The sequence below is a fragment of the Lontra canadensis genome, unplaced genomic scaffold (genome assembly GCF_010015895.1).
Source record: "Lontra canadensis isolate GAN:19392208 unplaced genomic scaffold, GSC_riverotter_1.0 scaffold66, whole genome shotgun sequence".
In the NCBI taxonomy this organism is placed as follows: Eukaryota; Metazoa; Chordata; class Mammalia; order Carnivora; family Mustelidae; genus Lontra; species Lontra canadensis.
Window position 1 is genome coordinate 8,717,445 of NW_022631060.1, and position 14,123 is coordinate 8,731,567.

The following is a 14,123-nucleotide window of genomic DNA, read 5'->3' on the forward strand; positions in this document are numbered from 1 at the left end:
TCTATTGTTTGTAAGCCACTCCCTCCACACTTTTCTGGGACAGAGACCCAGACACTAGGCCAGTCCCCTTGCAAAGAAGCACAGAGCATGGTTCCTGGAGGTCTCAGCGGTCAGCTTCAGGGGCAAACCGCCCCTCCCAACCCCCGTATGACCCACCTGGGTCCTCCATGCGATCACTATTGTCCCTGGAACAGAGAGAATAAGAGATTAATTATTTTGTGGATAACCTGGTGTTTTTGCTGTTTTTTTTTTTAAGATTTTTATTTATTTGACAAGCAGAGATCACAAGTAGGCAGAGAGGCAGACAGAGAGTCGGGGAAGCAGGCTCCCTGCTGAGCAGAGAGCCCGATGCGGGGCTCGATCCCAGGACCCTGGGATCATGACCTGAGCAGAAGACAGAGGCTTTAACCCACTGAGCCACCCAGGCGCCCCTGGGTAACCTGTTCTTAATTTAGCAAAAACAATTTCTTGGCCATGAGCCCTTAGCATGAAGATAACACTCAAGTGTCCAGATTTGGTAATAATAACTTGTGCGCTGAGAGTGGAACCCAGCCAGGCCAGCAGACGGCTGCTCCCGGGCGCTCCAGGATGCACAGAACGACGGAGGCATTAACGGTTAGGGTGAGGTCTCACTTCACTGTGGGACTTGGGCTCCTTGTGAGCTGGTCAGAATTCACATTTTCAGGGGCTCTGTACACTTTGTAGGCTCCTTACTCTGGGGGAAAATTGTATTTTTACGAATGTATTGGTATCAAAATGAATACAGCAACTACAAATACGTTCTTCAACCTAAAATTTCAATCTTTTTCCTTCTGATTTTAAAACATTTTTCAGGGCCCCTGGGTGGCTCAGTGGGCTAATCAGGTCACGATTTTGGGGGTCCTGAGATGGGATCCCGGCTAGGGCTCTGGCAGAGCGGGGTCTGCTTCTCTCCTTTTGCCCCTCCCCCACTCTAACTCGCTCACGAATAAGTAAATCTTTAAAATAAAACATTTTTAGGGGCCTTTGTGGTGGGCTGGATGGTGGCCTCCAAAAGGTAAATCCAGGGGCGCCTGGCTGCCTCAGTCCCTGAAGGAAGCGACTCCCCACCTCTGGGTTGTGAGTTCCAGCGCCACCTTGGGCAGCGAGATTTTACAAAGTCTTTAGGGAAAAACCAGTAAATCCCTGCCCTAATCCCTTGCACGTGGATCTTCCCTCCTGCGGCAAAGGTGGGACTCGGGGAGGGCTGGAGAGCTTATTCCGGGTTACTCCGCTGGGCCCGAAATGCAGTCCCACCTCTCCTCGTGCGGGGCAGCGGGGGCTCGGGGACCGCGGTCCGGGGCAGGGGTCGGAGGCCAGCGGCGCGACGCAGCCACGAGCTGGAGGGCGCAGGGAGGGCCGCTCCTGCAGCGCAGCCCGAAGGGGTGCGGACGGGGTCACAGCTCGCCTTCCCCGGTGGCCGAGACGGACGGCGAGTCTCTGGAGCCCGGCCCCGCCCGCCGCGAGGGCGCAGCAGCCCCAGCAGGTGCGCGCTGGCTCGGGGCGCCCCGCGCCTTCCAGGGAGGGTCCCCGGCCCCCGCCCGCACTCTGGTGGTTACCGCCACGGGCGGCCAGGGGCGTGCGGGCTCGGAGCGCTGCGGGAGAAGAGCGCCCCGGCCGCCGCCGGACCGCGGCCGCGCAGACCCGGACCAGAGTCCCAGGCGCCCCGCGGCCCGTGCCGGGACCTCACGTCCGCAGCGGCGGCCTTTCCCGGGGGCGCGCCCGGATTCCCTGGTGAAGCCCCGTTGGGCCAGGTTGAGCCCAGGCGCGAGCCAATCAGCGCCGGAGGGTTGCGGTGTGCGGCGTGCTGACTGGCTGAGGCCGAGGTCGTGGGCGGTTCCCTGGCGAGGCTCCCGGGCGAGGTGCGCGCGCGGACCCGGCTCGAACCGCGGGTGCGGAGCTGAGCACCTGCGCGCTCCCGAGCGAACGCGGGTGCGCGGAACGGTCGCCCCAGGCCCGCAGGCGCCCCCCGCCGTGAGGCCTCAGGAGGCGGGGTGTCGGCCAGCCTCTAGGATCTCCGTCTCTGCCTTCTTAAAAAGATGTTACGTACTCATTTGAGACCGAGCATGAGCACGGGGTGGGGGCGGGGCGGGGGGGGGGAGCAGGCTCCCCGCTGAGCAGGGAGCCCCACGGGGGGCTCATCCCAGGACCTGGAGATCATGACCTGAGCCCAAGGCAGACGCTTACCCATCCGAGCCTCCCAGGCGCCCTCCATCGCTGCTTAAGACTCTGTTCCCGGGCCTCACCGACTCCCTCCGCCTGCGGCTATCACCTGCGGGCCCACGCACGAGGCACCCGCATGCCGGGTCTGGGGCTCATAAAACGACACTCGGTCCTCATCTTACAAGTTCGGGACGCGGGTGCTGGCTGCCCGGCTGGGGAGACCGGGCATGGAAACGCACTGCGGCTGTCCACAGCCGGGCAGCTAGTCGGTGGGGGAGCTAGGGTTGTCGTCGGGGCCTCGACCTCCGCAGTCTTTGCGTGAAAGGACCCGTTCTTGTCCTCAGTGAGTGCAATCCTCCAGGGAAGACGCCGCAGAAGGGAGTCCACCCCCTTTGTGAGCACCTCACCCAGCGCCGTTGGGGCTGCAGTAATGATGGAAGGGGAAACCCTTGAGTCCTTTCTCTCTGACCCCCTCTGTTCCCCGTGCATGTCTGGTTCTCTCCCATCTCTGCACCTTTCCTTGACTCTCTCCCTGATCCTGGGACCCCTTTCCCACCATTTTTTACATCCTTCTCCTGCTCACTCTTAGCCCCATCTTTAGACACATCTTCCCCTCTTGAGCCTCAACTTGATGGTGCCTCCGATGTACCAAGTCCAAATCCGTATTCCGGCTCTGATCCCTCCATCTGGGTGCTTCTCTCTTCCTCCACCCCACCTCCCTCCCTTTTCCTTGTCTGAGCATCTGCGCAGAGACTAAGGGCCATCCTTTTGTAAGGAAGGATTTCAGACTTTAGAATGACAAAAGTGATTATCAGATATTTTTCAGCAGAACTCAGGGGCCTCTGGTAATCATTTGATTCCATGGGCTAGAGTTTTTGCCCACACTCTCTCATACTTCTGAAGAAATCAGATGGCAATGCAAGTAATTCTTGTCCGTAGATATACAAATTAGCTGAATGTAGTGAAATACAGTTGACTCTTGCCCCGTGGATAGACTGGTTTTGCATATTCATTTCAGCGGTCCCTTGGCTTCTCCTAGTAAAGCTGGAACACCTTATTGCTTCATTCATTATTAAGTTACATAACATCTTTGACATGTGTTCATTTTACAGGTATATGTGTAGGAAAGTCACTTTATGTTTTAAAATTATCCTTTGACACCTGACATCTCCTTTGCCACCCCTAATCCATCCAAACCTGACAATTTAACTTTCTCAATGTCTCTTGTATCTACTCTCACTCTCTCCATCTTACCTGCTACCACAAGTTTGCCTTAACTGGTTGTCCTAGGCTCCTACCTGACTGTCTTCCCATCGATTCCCCACAGAGAAGCTAGAGGGGTCTCATTGTAATCGAAACTTTATGATGTCTCTTCTCTGCTTAACTTACTCTAAGGACTTCCCATTTATTTTAGAATAAAGACCAAGGTCCTTGCTGTGCCCCGCCAATCTCTACATGACCCTGCCCGGTCTTATCCCACTGCCACGCTTCATCACTGTACTTTTTCTACCCAACTTTTTTTGGTTCCTCTGCCTCAGGGCCTTTGTACACGTTGTTTTCTCCGCCTGGAAAATTCTTCCCTCCTGACCTCCTTACTTCTACTGACCTTCACATCTTGGTGCAAATGTTAATTGCCCAAAAGAATCCTTCTCTGATCTCCTGGGTGAGTTAAGGTCCCAAATTCTCCCCAGTACAATTTCTTTTCTTTATTTTTCTTTTTAAAATATTTTATTTATTTATTTGACACAGACAGAGAGAGAAAGGGAACACAAGCAGGGGGAGTGGGAGAGGGAGAAGCAGGCTCCCCGCAGAGCAGGGACTCCCTATGCGGGGCTCCATCCCAGGACCCTAGGATCATGATCCGAGCTGAAGGCAGGCGCTTAAGGACTGAGCCACCCAGGCGCTCCCCCCAGCACAATTTCACAACACTGTTGACTTTCTCATAGCATTTATCTTGTTTCCTAATTATGTGTCCGTGTGATGATACCTGACTTCCCTTCTAGGCTGGAAGGGCCCTGAGGACAAGGTCCATGTTTATCCTGCTGACTCTCTATTCTTGCTACCTATGTGGCCTTCTCCGGGTGGACAGATGGTGGACGGGTGGGTGAATGGAGAGCGGAAGGAGGGACGGAGGCGACGGATGATGCTCTGGTGGGTGGGTGGGTGCATGGAAGATGCGGGTCATGGATGAAGGCGGGCAGATGGGTGGGCGGGTGGAGAGGATGCATGATGCGTGGCTGGGCAGGTGGAAGAAAGGACGGTGGGTGGACGAGGATGCGTCCCCTCGCTGACTGACCACTGCAGCACCCTCCTGGGAGTCCACCTGGCCTGGCGCATTTCGCCTTCTCACCCGGGGCAGTGCTAGGGATCTCAGCGCACGCCCTGGGAGCTTCCGCCCCGGCGCAGGCCGAGCGGGCGCCCCGCACTCACTCCGCGGGGAGGCGCCTGCATTCCCGGGCCGAGCTCGCGCGGCCGCCAGCGGAGCGCGCGGACGGTGCCACGTGGGCGCAGGAGGCGGCTCCGGCCAGACGAGACTCACCCGCCCGCTCCCAGGGCGCCGGCAAGCCGCCGCCCCCCATCTCCGGAGGGCGCGGGGCGGGGCCTCGCCGGGACCCGGATGCAGCCCCGCCCCCGCCGCGGAACCGGAAGTGGAGTCGGGCGCCCGGGAACAGCGGGCGCGGCGGATCCAGGGCCGGGCCGGGAGCGACGGACGCCAGGCCGCGGTGAGCGAGCGCGGCTTCCTCGGCCGGGCTGCAGGGCGGGGGCCCGGGTCCTCTGCCGGCTGCCCTGGGCGCCGCCAGCCCCGGAACGGGAAGGAAGCGGCGGTCGCTGCGGTCTCGCCGCGCTTCCGCTCGCGGTTTCTGGCGGGGCGGGGGCGGGGGGGGCGCGGGCCGGTCGCTGGGCTGCGGGAGGAGGGCTGCGGGCCCTGAGCGGGAGCAGCTGGGGCTGCGGGGAGGAAGGGGGCCGGAGGGTCGTCGGTCTGAGTGCGGCGTGCTTGGGCCCCGGTGGGGAGGGGGTGAGAGCCGAGGGACGGAGACCGGGGGTCTGCCCGGGGTCGGGTGGGCCGGGGTCCGGTCGGCCCAGGTCCGCGGGGCCGGGAAGGGCCAGGGTCAGGCGGGGCGGGGCCGGGCCGGGGTCCGAGGGGCGGGGTCTGGCGGGGAGAGGCCGAGGAAGGGCCGAGGTCTGGCGGGGGAGGGAGGCCTGGAGCCGGAGGAGGGCAAGGGTCGGGCGGGCAGGGGCCGGGAGTCGGGGGCACCTACCGGGAAGTTCTGCAATCAGGTCAGTGGGAATGCAGCGACACGCGCAGCTGCGGCTGGTCGAGAGGCTCTAAATTTGGAGCAGTCCCTCCTCTGGGGGTGTTGGAAGTCACCAGAAAGGTTCTTTTGGGCTGGTTGTTGTGTTTCCGTCTCTTGAATATTATGGGAGCTCGATCGCCCTGCTGGAGGGTCGGGAGAAGAGGGGACAGGGCTTCCTGAGACTGGAATCTGTGGGGGAGTGGGGCCTCTGGGGGAGGAATCCCATTTTCCGCTGACCGCAGCTCCGGAGGCATCCTGAGTGGGCGTCCCTTCCCAGAGACCGCCCTGCCAGCGCCCCATTTGGGCTGCGTGGACTTGGCCCCGCTGTGCTTTGTCAGGGGTTAGCGTCTGGTCTGGCCCAGCGGGCCCAGGGCTGTGCCTTGGACAGGCGCCTGTTGTCCCTGCCTCCCTCTGACCGTGGGGTGAGTCACTGCCCCAGTGCTTGGAGGCAGCCGGGTCTTAGAAAACCAATCCCAGATTTCCTCCGGAGCGGGAAGAGTCCTAAAGGCCGCTTTCCAGTGCTCCGGAATAAGAATAAAGAGGGCGGGGGCTGCAGGGTTGTTTCTGATCCTTTGTCTCCCAGTGGCTGCCGCTGACTTTTGGGCGGGTCATTTTGAGGGGCTTCTCTTTAAAGCCCGTCTGAGTGGTTGCGATGGGTGTGATTCAGACTTCCTTGGGTGCCGGGCAGCCCAGGGAGGTGCTCAGGGAGGTGCTCTTAAAGGGTGTGGTGGAGGGCCTGAGTCCTCGGGAGCACCGGGACTGCCTGGTGGTGCGGGATGCCAGGCTTCCCCAGCGGCTGCAGGAGGGTGTGGGCTCCAGCCCCGGCCTAGTCTTTCAGGTTTGTGGGGGTGCAGGCTGTTGGGGAAGCAAGCCTAGGCACCAGGGCCTTTTCTCTGGGGAGTGCGGTGTGAGGAGTGGCCGGCCGTGCACAGCTAGGGCCTTCTGGTCCAGTCTACTGCTCTGCTGCGCTGGCCATAGTGACCTTAATGGGAAGCCAACTCTGTCCCGTCATCTAGAACTTTGTCCCATAGAATGTTCCCCTCGGTTCATGTGGTGGCGCACGGTGATGTCACCCTTGTGCGGTCTTGATGAGTACGTGTGACGTGTGACGTTTGCAGGGAAGGTCCGTTGATGGTGAGGGGTGTATTTTGGTAACGGTTTTATTGAGGTGCAGTTCATACACCGTATAATTCACCCGGTTAAAGCGAACAATTCAGTCATTTTGTATGCATTCAGACTTGTGCCACCGTCGGCACAATCGACTTGAGAGTAATTTTATCCCCTCTAAAGGATCCCTGTTCCGTCCTTCCAGTATAGGTAGCCGCAAATCTACTGTTGTCTCCCTAGACTTGCCAGTTCTGGACATTTCACGTGAAGGGGATTGGCTGATATGTGGGGTTTTGTGTCTGGCTTCTTTCCCTTCGCATGTTCTCAAGACTCGCTCGTGCTGTAGCGGGTGGTCAGGTCCCTCCGTGTTGCCAGATAACATTCCAGCACGAGTGGGTCACGTGGACCTGCTGCATCACGTGGGCGCTGGCCTTGTTCCTGCTTTTTGGCCCTAAAGAAGAATCCTGCCGGACCGTTCCCGTGCGAGGTTTTGTGCTGCCATAAATCTTCCTTTCTCTTGGGCCTGCGTCTTGGGGTGGGGACTGCTGGGCCAGTGGTGACTGTGTGTCACCTTTCGCCGACCTGTGGCTCTGTTACTCGTTTTCCCTCGCACCAGCACTCTGGGGCGGCTCTGGGGTCCGCACCCGTCTCACTCGTTACTGTCTGGTGTTTCGTTTCAGCCTCAGCTCACTTGGGGGTCTGATTTGCATTTCCTTCACGGCTGATGCTCCCTCCTATCTTGTCGTGAGCTCAGCAGCCGTTTACTCCTCTTTGGAAAAACGTCAGTCAGATCTTCCCCCCTGGTTTTACAACGTGGTTAATTGTCCTGTTTGCTGTTGAGTCGTCTGAGTTCTTTATTTCGGGTATATGATCTGGAAACATTGTTTTCTCCCGTTCTGGGACTGGTCCTGAGTCTCTTGCCGGTGTCTCTTGAAGCAAAACCTTTCAGTTTTGTCCAATTTCTCTGTTCTTTCCTCTTCTCCCCTGTGCTTCTGGTGTCACATCTAAGAGCTGTCGCCAAATTGAAGGTGATGGAAATCTACACTGATGTTTTCTTGTGACAGTTTAATAATGGAAGCTTAGATTTGTGTGATCTCTGACCTGTTTTGGGGTTAGTGTTTGTATATGGTGTGAGGTAGGGCGCCAGAGGGATTGTCTTTGGGTCCAAAAAAAGACCCAGGCTTTTACATTCTCAGTTATTGTTATGATTTTTTTTTTAATTGAAAAATTTGAGGGGGTGGTAAGTGTGGACCTGGGTCTGTCCCTGGCTGCCCTTGGGTGGGTTTTTACAGGTGCTCGCTGATTACGGTAATAACCTCAGCCCCTAGCACGTACTAAGCAGCCTACAGAAGTTAGGGTCTCCAGAGGGGACTGAGAAGAGGGGAGGAGTGAATAGTAGCGTCAGGAACACAATAGGGAGTGTAGGAAGGCTGGCAAAGCATCATCCGTCCAGTTCCTGACGTGGGACAAGGCTGGGTGCCGACACAGGCAGCTGGTGCTTCTGAACGGCTTCTTCCTAGGCGCAAGGGGACCAGGTTCCTCGGCTCTGGGATGTCTGGCAGTACAGTGCCGGTGGGAGTTGTCTCGGGAGAGGGTGGTGGAGAAGGTGGTGCGGGGTGGCCCGAGGCGCTGGAGTCTTGATCCCTGTGCTACCAGTAACCGGACCCGCGCATCGGAAGCGCCGTCCCCTTCTCATACCGGTGACCATCACCATGTGGCTTTTGTCTCCAGCCACACACGATCCCTTCAGAGTTGTCCTTACGTTATTATTTTCTTAAACTTACAGTAATAGGATTTAGGATTTTGAGCAAAGTCATAATTTAGAAGGAGCAAAAACCGGAGACGTGTCAGGATGGTAGCCAGCAGGAGACGTCTGCGAGCCGTTGCCGCGGTCATCTCCGCTCGCGCGGGGAAGCAGCTCCACGCGGCCGTGAGTCCTGGGAAGCCTGCTGTTTTCTGTATTTTCTCATGTGTCTGAAAGGCGAGCTTTTACGTTCGTCAGCTGCGAATCTTGCCGTCCTCCTCTCAGGCTTCCGTACAAAGCCTCGCGCGGCGGGGGAGGATGTCGGAGTTTCCCGAAAGGACCTGAGCACGAGGCTCTGCCCAGACGGGCTGCTTCTGAGCTTTCTGCCCTTCATCTTTTCGCAGACAGAATCACTCCCAAATGCTGGGAATTCCTCGCAGGAGCACTGGCTTTCCACAGGGACCCCTGAGCAGCCCTTTGTCGCCAGCCGGAAAGAAGGGTTTGTACCCCGTGAGCCTTCTCACCTCGTCTCCCCTCGGACCGTCGGGGTGGCTCCATGGGCAGGAAGGGGGACTGTTCTGTTCTCCCTTTGGGTCTGCGGAGGTGGGGACCATCATTTTCCGCAGGAAATGTTGCTTAAAAAGTAAAGTCAAGGGGCGCCTGGCCGGTTCCGTCAGAATAACATGCGACCCTTGATCTTGGGGTCTGGGGTCGTGAGTTCGGACCCCCACGTTGGGTGTGGAGATTACTTAGAAGTAAGTAAAGTGAGTTGGCCCAGTTTCCAGTGTTGCCGGTGGTTGAAAGAGAAGGGGGTTCCAGAAGTCTCTGGAAGCCTCTCTGTTCTGGGAGGAGCCATCTGGCCTCTTGGATCTGTGAGGTGGAAGGCGGGAGGAGCTGCCAGGCAGGGTGTCAGGAAGCAGGTGCCAGTGCTCACCCTGCCCCCAGGAGGCTGGCTTCCAGAAGGTTGGCTCTGCTGTGTTCTCCGCATGAGTCCATGACAGCAGCAGCAAAGACCTTTCACCTTTGCCTGAGGGGGAAAGGTAGCCTCACTGACCCTCCCCAGAGACCCTGTCCTTCTGTGTGATGTCCTCACTGGCTGTACCCGTGGGCAGCTGACCTCCCACAGTTGTGGCCCCTTTCTACTGTGGTGACGTACGGGGCACATTTGACTGGGAGAGGCAGACTGGGGGCAAATGTATTTTCAGGTGGCTGTCCTTGCGTTTGTAAGTGGGCGCATGGGGATGGGGCACATCTGGTTGCTCCTCCCAGGGCTGAGCGTTTAGTCTGTTTTTTCACTAAACTCGTATCAAAAGCAGATTATATCTGGGAAATTCTTGCCGTGCCTGGGACAGCTGGACAGAGGAGAGCAGGGTTCGCGGTGGCCTTGAAGGGACTGCGTTGGTCCTGCCTTACCCAGGAGCAAACTTCTTGGCTCAGGTGACAGTGACAGGAGTCGCATCTGGGAACTTGAGAGCGCTGTCACGCGCCCCTCACCACCACCTTGAGTTTGGACTTGAGGCCCAGCAGATCTGGGGTCAGGGGTGGATCCAGACGGGAGGTTCTCGGGCTCTTGAGGGGCTTCTGTCCTGTTTGAGTTCAAGCCACAGAAGCTTTCGGTTGATTGAGTTAAAATAATCTCCGAGGTGCTTCCTGGCTCGGGGGAATTTTATGAAATCTTCTGGGGAAGACGGGTCCGCTCTTCTCAGACCTCGTTTTCTCTTGACACCATTAAAGGTTGAAAGGTTAGAGTTTACCTTTGTGGTTAGGGAAAGCCTCTGCTGCCCCGCCGTGAAGCCGTCATCCTCTGTGCCAGGTGAAACCGTCGCTGGGGCGGAAAGGCCACCTCCCGTCCTCGGGGCTGCCCGGGGCAGGAAAGGTTGGCAGTTCACGTCCTGGCTGCGTCCCGAGGTGGATGGTGAGGGACCCTCATAAATCACGTGGAACATTTATTCACTTGCCAGAGGCCGAGCTAAGGAAGCACTTGCATGTCCACTAAGCAATAGAAAGCAAAACGGGTCGTCTGTTTCCTTTTTTTTTCTTTTTGCGGGAGGGACGGGTTCTTCACGACGTAAGCGCACGCATGACGTTTTTATTTTCCCGAAGATGTTCTCACTTGAACTGAAGGCGGCATGTTCTGAGGCCTGTTTCGGATGCCCTTTGAGAACAGGGCTAGAAACAGTGCTCTGTGTCTTTCCTTTCTTGTGTTGGGGTCCACGCGGGGCAGGCGACCCCTGAGCCGGGTTGCAGTTGGGGTGCCGGGGGCCACCCGCCCAGCCCCCGTGACCCCGCACACTGCTCTTCCAGATGTGGAAGGCTTCGGCAGGCCACGCCGTGTCCATCACCCAGGACGACGGGGGCGCCGATGACTGGGAGACCGACCCCGACTTTGTGGTACGAGCCTCCATCCCGCCGCCTCTGTACTGCTCCCGAAAGCGGCTTTCCTCCGCGTGTCCCCGGGGTCGTGGGGAGTCCGCTGATCGTGTCTTCTTCTTTTCAGAACGACGTGAGCGAGAAAGAGCAGAGATGGGGGGCCAAAACCGTGCAGGGGTCTGGGCACCAGGAGCACATCAAGTAAGAGCCCGTTGGTGTGAAAACGGTCCCCTGAAAAGCAGACAGCAGGTGGGCCGGGGGCCCGGCCTCTGTCCCTCACGCAGTCCCTCCCTCCCTTCAGTGCGGGAGACGAGGGTAGGACACGGTGATGTACTTCTGCGTGTGTGTGTGTGTGTGTGTGTGTGTGTGTGTGTGTGAGCTCACAGATGCAGCGACTTCAAGTTCCTGCTGCGGACGAGTCCTTCATTTGCAATTCTGGTGTCCAGTCTCTCGCGGGAGGACGTGGTCCCCTGCGTCCCCTTTGCCAGTGGCCCGTCTCTGACACACACAGTGTCCTTGAAATTCACGCCTTAGACCTGAAACACCGCCCCACCCCTGCCGTGACTATTACAGTTTTACTATTTTATCACGGGCCTTTGGGTCCTGGATTCTAAGCACTGTGTTCTCGCAAAAAGCCCAAAATAGGGGAACTGAGTGACCGTTGTAGGAGAACGTGGCCTTGGTCCCGACTCGGCCCTGTCTTGACCTGTTCCCTCTCTGGGTGGTGTTTCCTTGTCAGGAAGTGTAGCTAAAACCGACTTTTAAAATGTGCTCAGACTTCTGCGTAGGCCGCACTGGCTTCAGAACATCCCTCTCGCTCCCTGTTCGTGAAGGACTGTCCCTGACCGGCTGACCCCTGGGACCATTGGCACCATTGGTCCTGCTTGGCCCCGCTGTCTCTCAGGAATATGAGGCCCTTCTTGGCCGAGAGAGTCGGTAAATCACCCATAGAAGAGGATGCAGCCCGTGCTGTGGGCATTTTAGACACGAGTGTCCGTTCCTCCCTGACTTGCTGGGCCCGCACCCTCCACAGAAGCCCTAGGAGGACGTCAAGGGAGGTCCCCGGGCCTGCTGGGAGGGGGGGCCAGCGCTGTCGTGCGTCAGGCCGTCTCCCCAGTGGGTTAGGTCACCCGTTCTTCTCCTCGTTCTCTCTGTTCCCGTGGCTTTGAGACATGTTGGCCGTCGCCGGCATTCTCTGGTGGAGCAGCCTCCGGGACGGTTCCAGGGGCCCTGGGGTCCTTCCAGGGGTGAGGAGCAGTGTTCTTCCTCCTGCTCCTGAGGGGGGCGGGTTTGTGCCACTTTGTGGTCTGATGGGGACAGCTGTAGATACTCCCTGACCTGCCAGGCTTTGACCACAGCTTGTGATCTGTTTGATGATCCCCAGTATTTTCCGGTAAAAGGTGGCTTTGGATGGTAAATCTGAAAGTCTTTCATTTCACTTTTGAATATTTCCAAAGCTGGAGTATTTCAAGTAAAGGGACACTGTTGAAATGTTTTGCCTCACTGTCTTGGACCAGTGTCCTCAGTGTGTCTGGGGTAAGGGACTGCTGACTTTGTTTCCCCTTCTGCCTTGGGTGGTGTTCACAGAACTGCTTTTCCTGGTGCTGTTACCTGATGAAGCAGAACCTTTTCTCCATTTGAGAGAAGGTCCACGTCTCAGGGTAGCTACTCGGGGGGTTTGGGATGCCTTGTAGGTGTGCACATTGGTTTCTTTTCCCCCTTAAGCTTAAGCTGCTGGAGCAGGTGGGCCGGCTGGCGGAGGAGTCAGGAAAGTGTGATGAAGTTGGGGACTTGGGGGGCCAGAGTCACGAGATCACAGGGGTACGATGGTGACATCTCTCGTCCTCGTGTGTCCTCCTCGAAGGCGAGGGTGCACTTCTGTTCCGTCGGTTTGCTTTCATTTCCTCTCTTCCCTTAAAGCATACACAAGCTGAGAGAGAACGTTTTTCAAGAACACCAGACCCTCAAGGAGAAGGAGCTTGAAACGGGACCGAAAGCCTCTCACGGCTACGGAGGGAAGTTCGGCGTGGAGCAGGACAGGATGGACAAGGTGAGGCGCGGCCGCTGCGTGTCTGTTCTCCGCTCGCACGTGGTCGGCCGAGAAGGGGCTCCGACCTCCTTGGGTTAACCGTTTGCAGTTGGTGTCTTGGAGCTGGGGTTTGCCCAGCAGTCATCCTCTGTCGGCTGACCTGACTCCCGCTCTTCAGAAGCTGCTGGAGGGTCTCACGGTTGCTGGGGTGTGGGGACGCATAGGGCGGCCTGCCCTGGGACCCAGACAGAGCCCAGAAGCCTCTTGACCGCCGGCGTTGCCGTGACCGCCACACGCCCTTCAGCTTGCCGCCTAACCCGGACCAGCCTGCCGACCGGGACCAAATCTGGGGGTGCCCTGGTTTCACGCCGCAGGCGAACGATGAGCCCCGTAGGTGTGCTGACATCTGTCGTGCGTGATGAACCGCACGTGGGAGTCTGGCGCTCCGTGAAACAAGGGCCAGGCAAGATCGCTCCCTCTGAGAACACTGGCCAAGCCTCCCCTGAGCTGGCACTGGTTGGGTTCAGGAACCTGGCGACATGGTGTCAGCCTTGTTGACTGAACGCATCAGGCTTTGTCAGCAGTTTGCGTCTTCTGTGTCCCGAGAGGGAGCAAGGAGCTCCGGGCGGCTGGTGGTGCGGGAGAGGACAGAGCAGGGGCTGGTGTGTCGCAGGCTTCTCCCCTGAGATGGTTCTTCACCTTCTCCAGACGTCCCTGGAGACGCGAGTTTCCCAGGCCCCGCGACGTGAGACTGCTGTGACCTGCTGGCGTCTGCTCACATCCTGTGTGGGGGGAGGCCGTCGGCAGGGGCGTGTTCTGCTTCTGGTCTGTAATTCCAGACCTGCCTCCCCTCCCGCCCCCCCGCGCTCGCACGGATCGGAGTCCGTGTCTGAGCAGACATGGAACGCCACCGCTGGGTCCCAGTGTGCCGCGCCACGCTGTTTTACCACAGAGTGGGTGGGCAGGGGGGCCTATGGGCTCCCCAAACGAGGTCCGAACTTCGCCTTAGCTGGAGTTGGACCAAGTGTGAGCCGCAGGAAAGACACGGACATTTCCTGGTGTGACACTCACTCCTGGAGATGTCTGGACAGGGAAAGCGGGCAGCGGGATGATCTGTGGATTTTTTTTTTTAAGATTTTATTTATTTATTTGACAAAGAGACCACAAGAGAGGGAACACAAGCAGGGGGAGTGGGAGAGGGAGAAGCAGGGAGCCCGATGGGCTCGATCCCAGGACCCTGGGATCATGACCTGAGCTGAAGAAGGCAGATGCATAACGACTGAGCCTTCAAGGCGCCTCTAATCTTCAGATTCTAAAGGAAAGCCTGGTAGCTTTTTGCAGTGCAAACACACAGAACCACCATGTGAAAGAATCCAGTCAGTAGAAGCCTTTCTCA

At 58.0% G+C, this 14,123-nt stretch overlaps 1 protein-coding gene across 6 annotated transcripts in view; it reads left to right on the top strand.

Annotated features, from left to right (window-relative positions):
- Window positions 1–4,820: 4,820 nt before the first annotated feature.
- The window catches only part of CTTN (cortactin), a 30,946-nt gene continuing 21,643 nt past the window's right edge, over window positions 4,821–14,123 (top strand). For 2 of the 6 annotated variants that reach the window (XM_032879732.1, XM_032879734.1), the window contains exons 1-5: window positions 4,822–4,904; window positions 8,733–8,827; window positions 10,633–10,719; window positions 10,826–10,899; window positions 12,619–12,748. In XM_032879732.1, the coding sequence (XP_032735623.1) occupies window positions 10,633–10,719; window positions 10,826–10,899; window positions 12,619–12,748 (291 nt within the window). In that variant the 5' untranslated portion in view covers window positions 4,822–4,904; window positions 8,733–8,827. Of the gene's footprint in view, window positions 4,905–8,732; window positions 8,828–10,632; window positions 10,720–10,825; window positions 10,900–12,618; window positions 12,749–14,123 lie in introns of all 6 variants that reach the window. The other 4 variants (XM_032879735.1, XM_032879737.1, XM_032879736.1 and 1 more) reach the window with 3 other exon arrangements.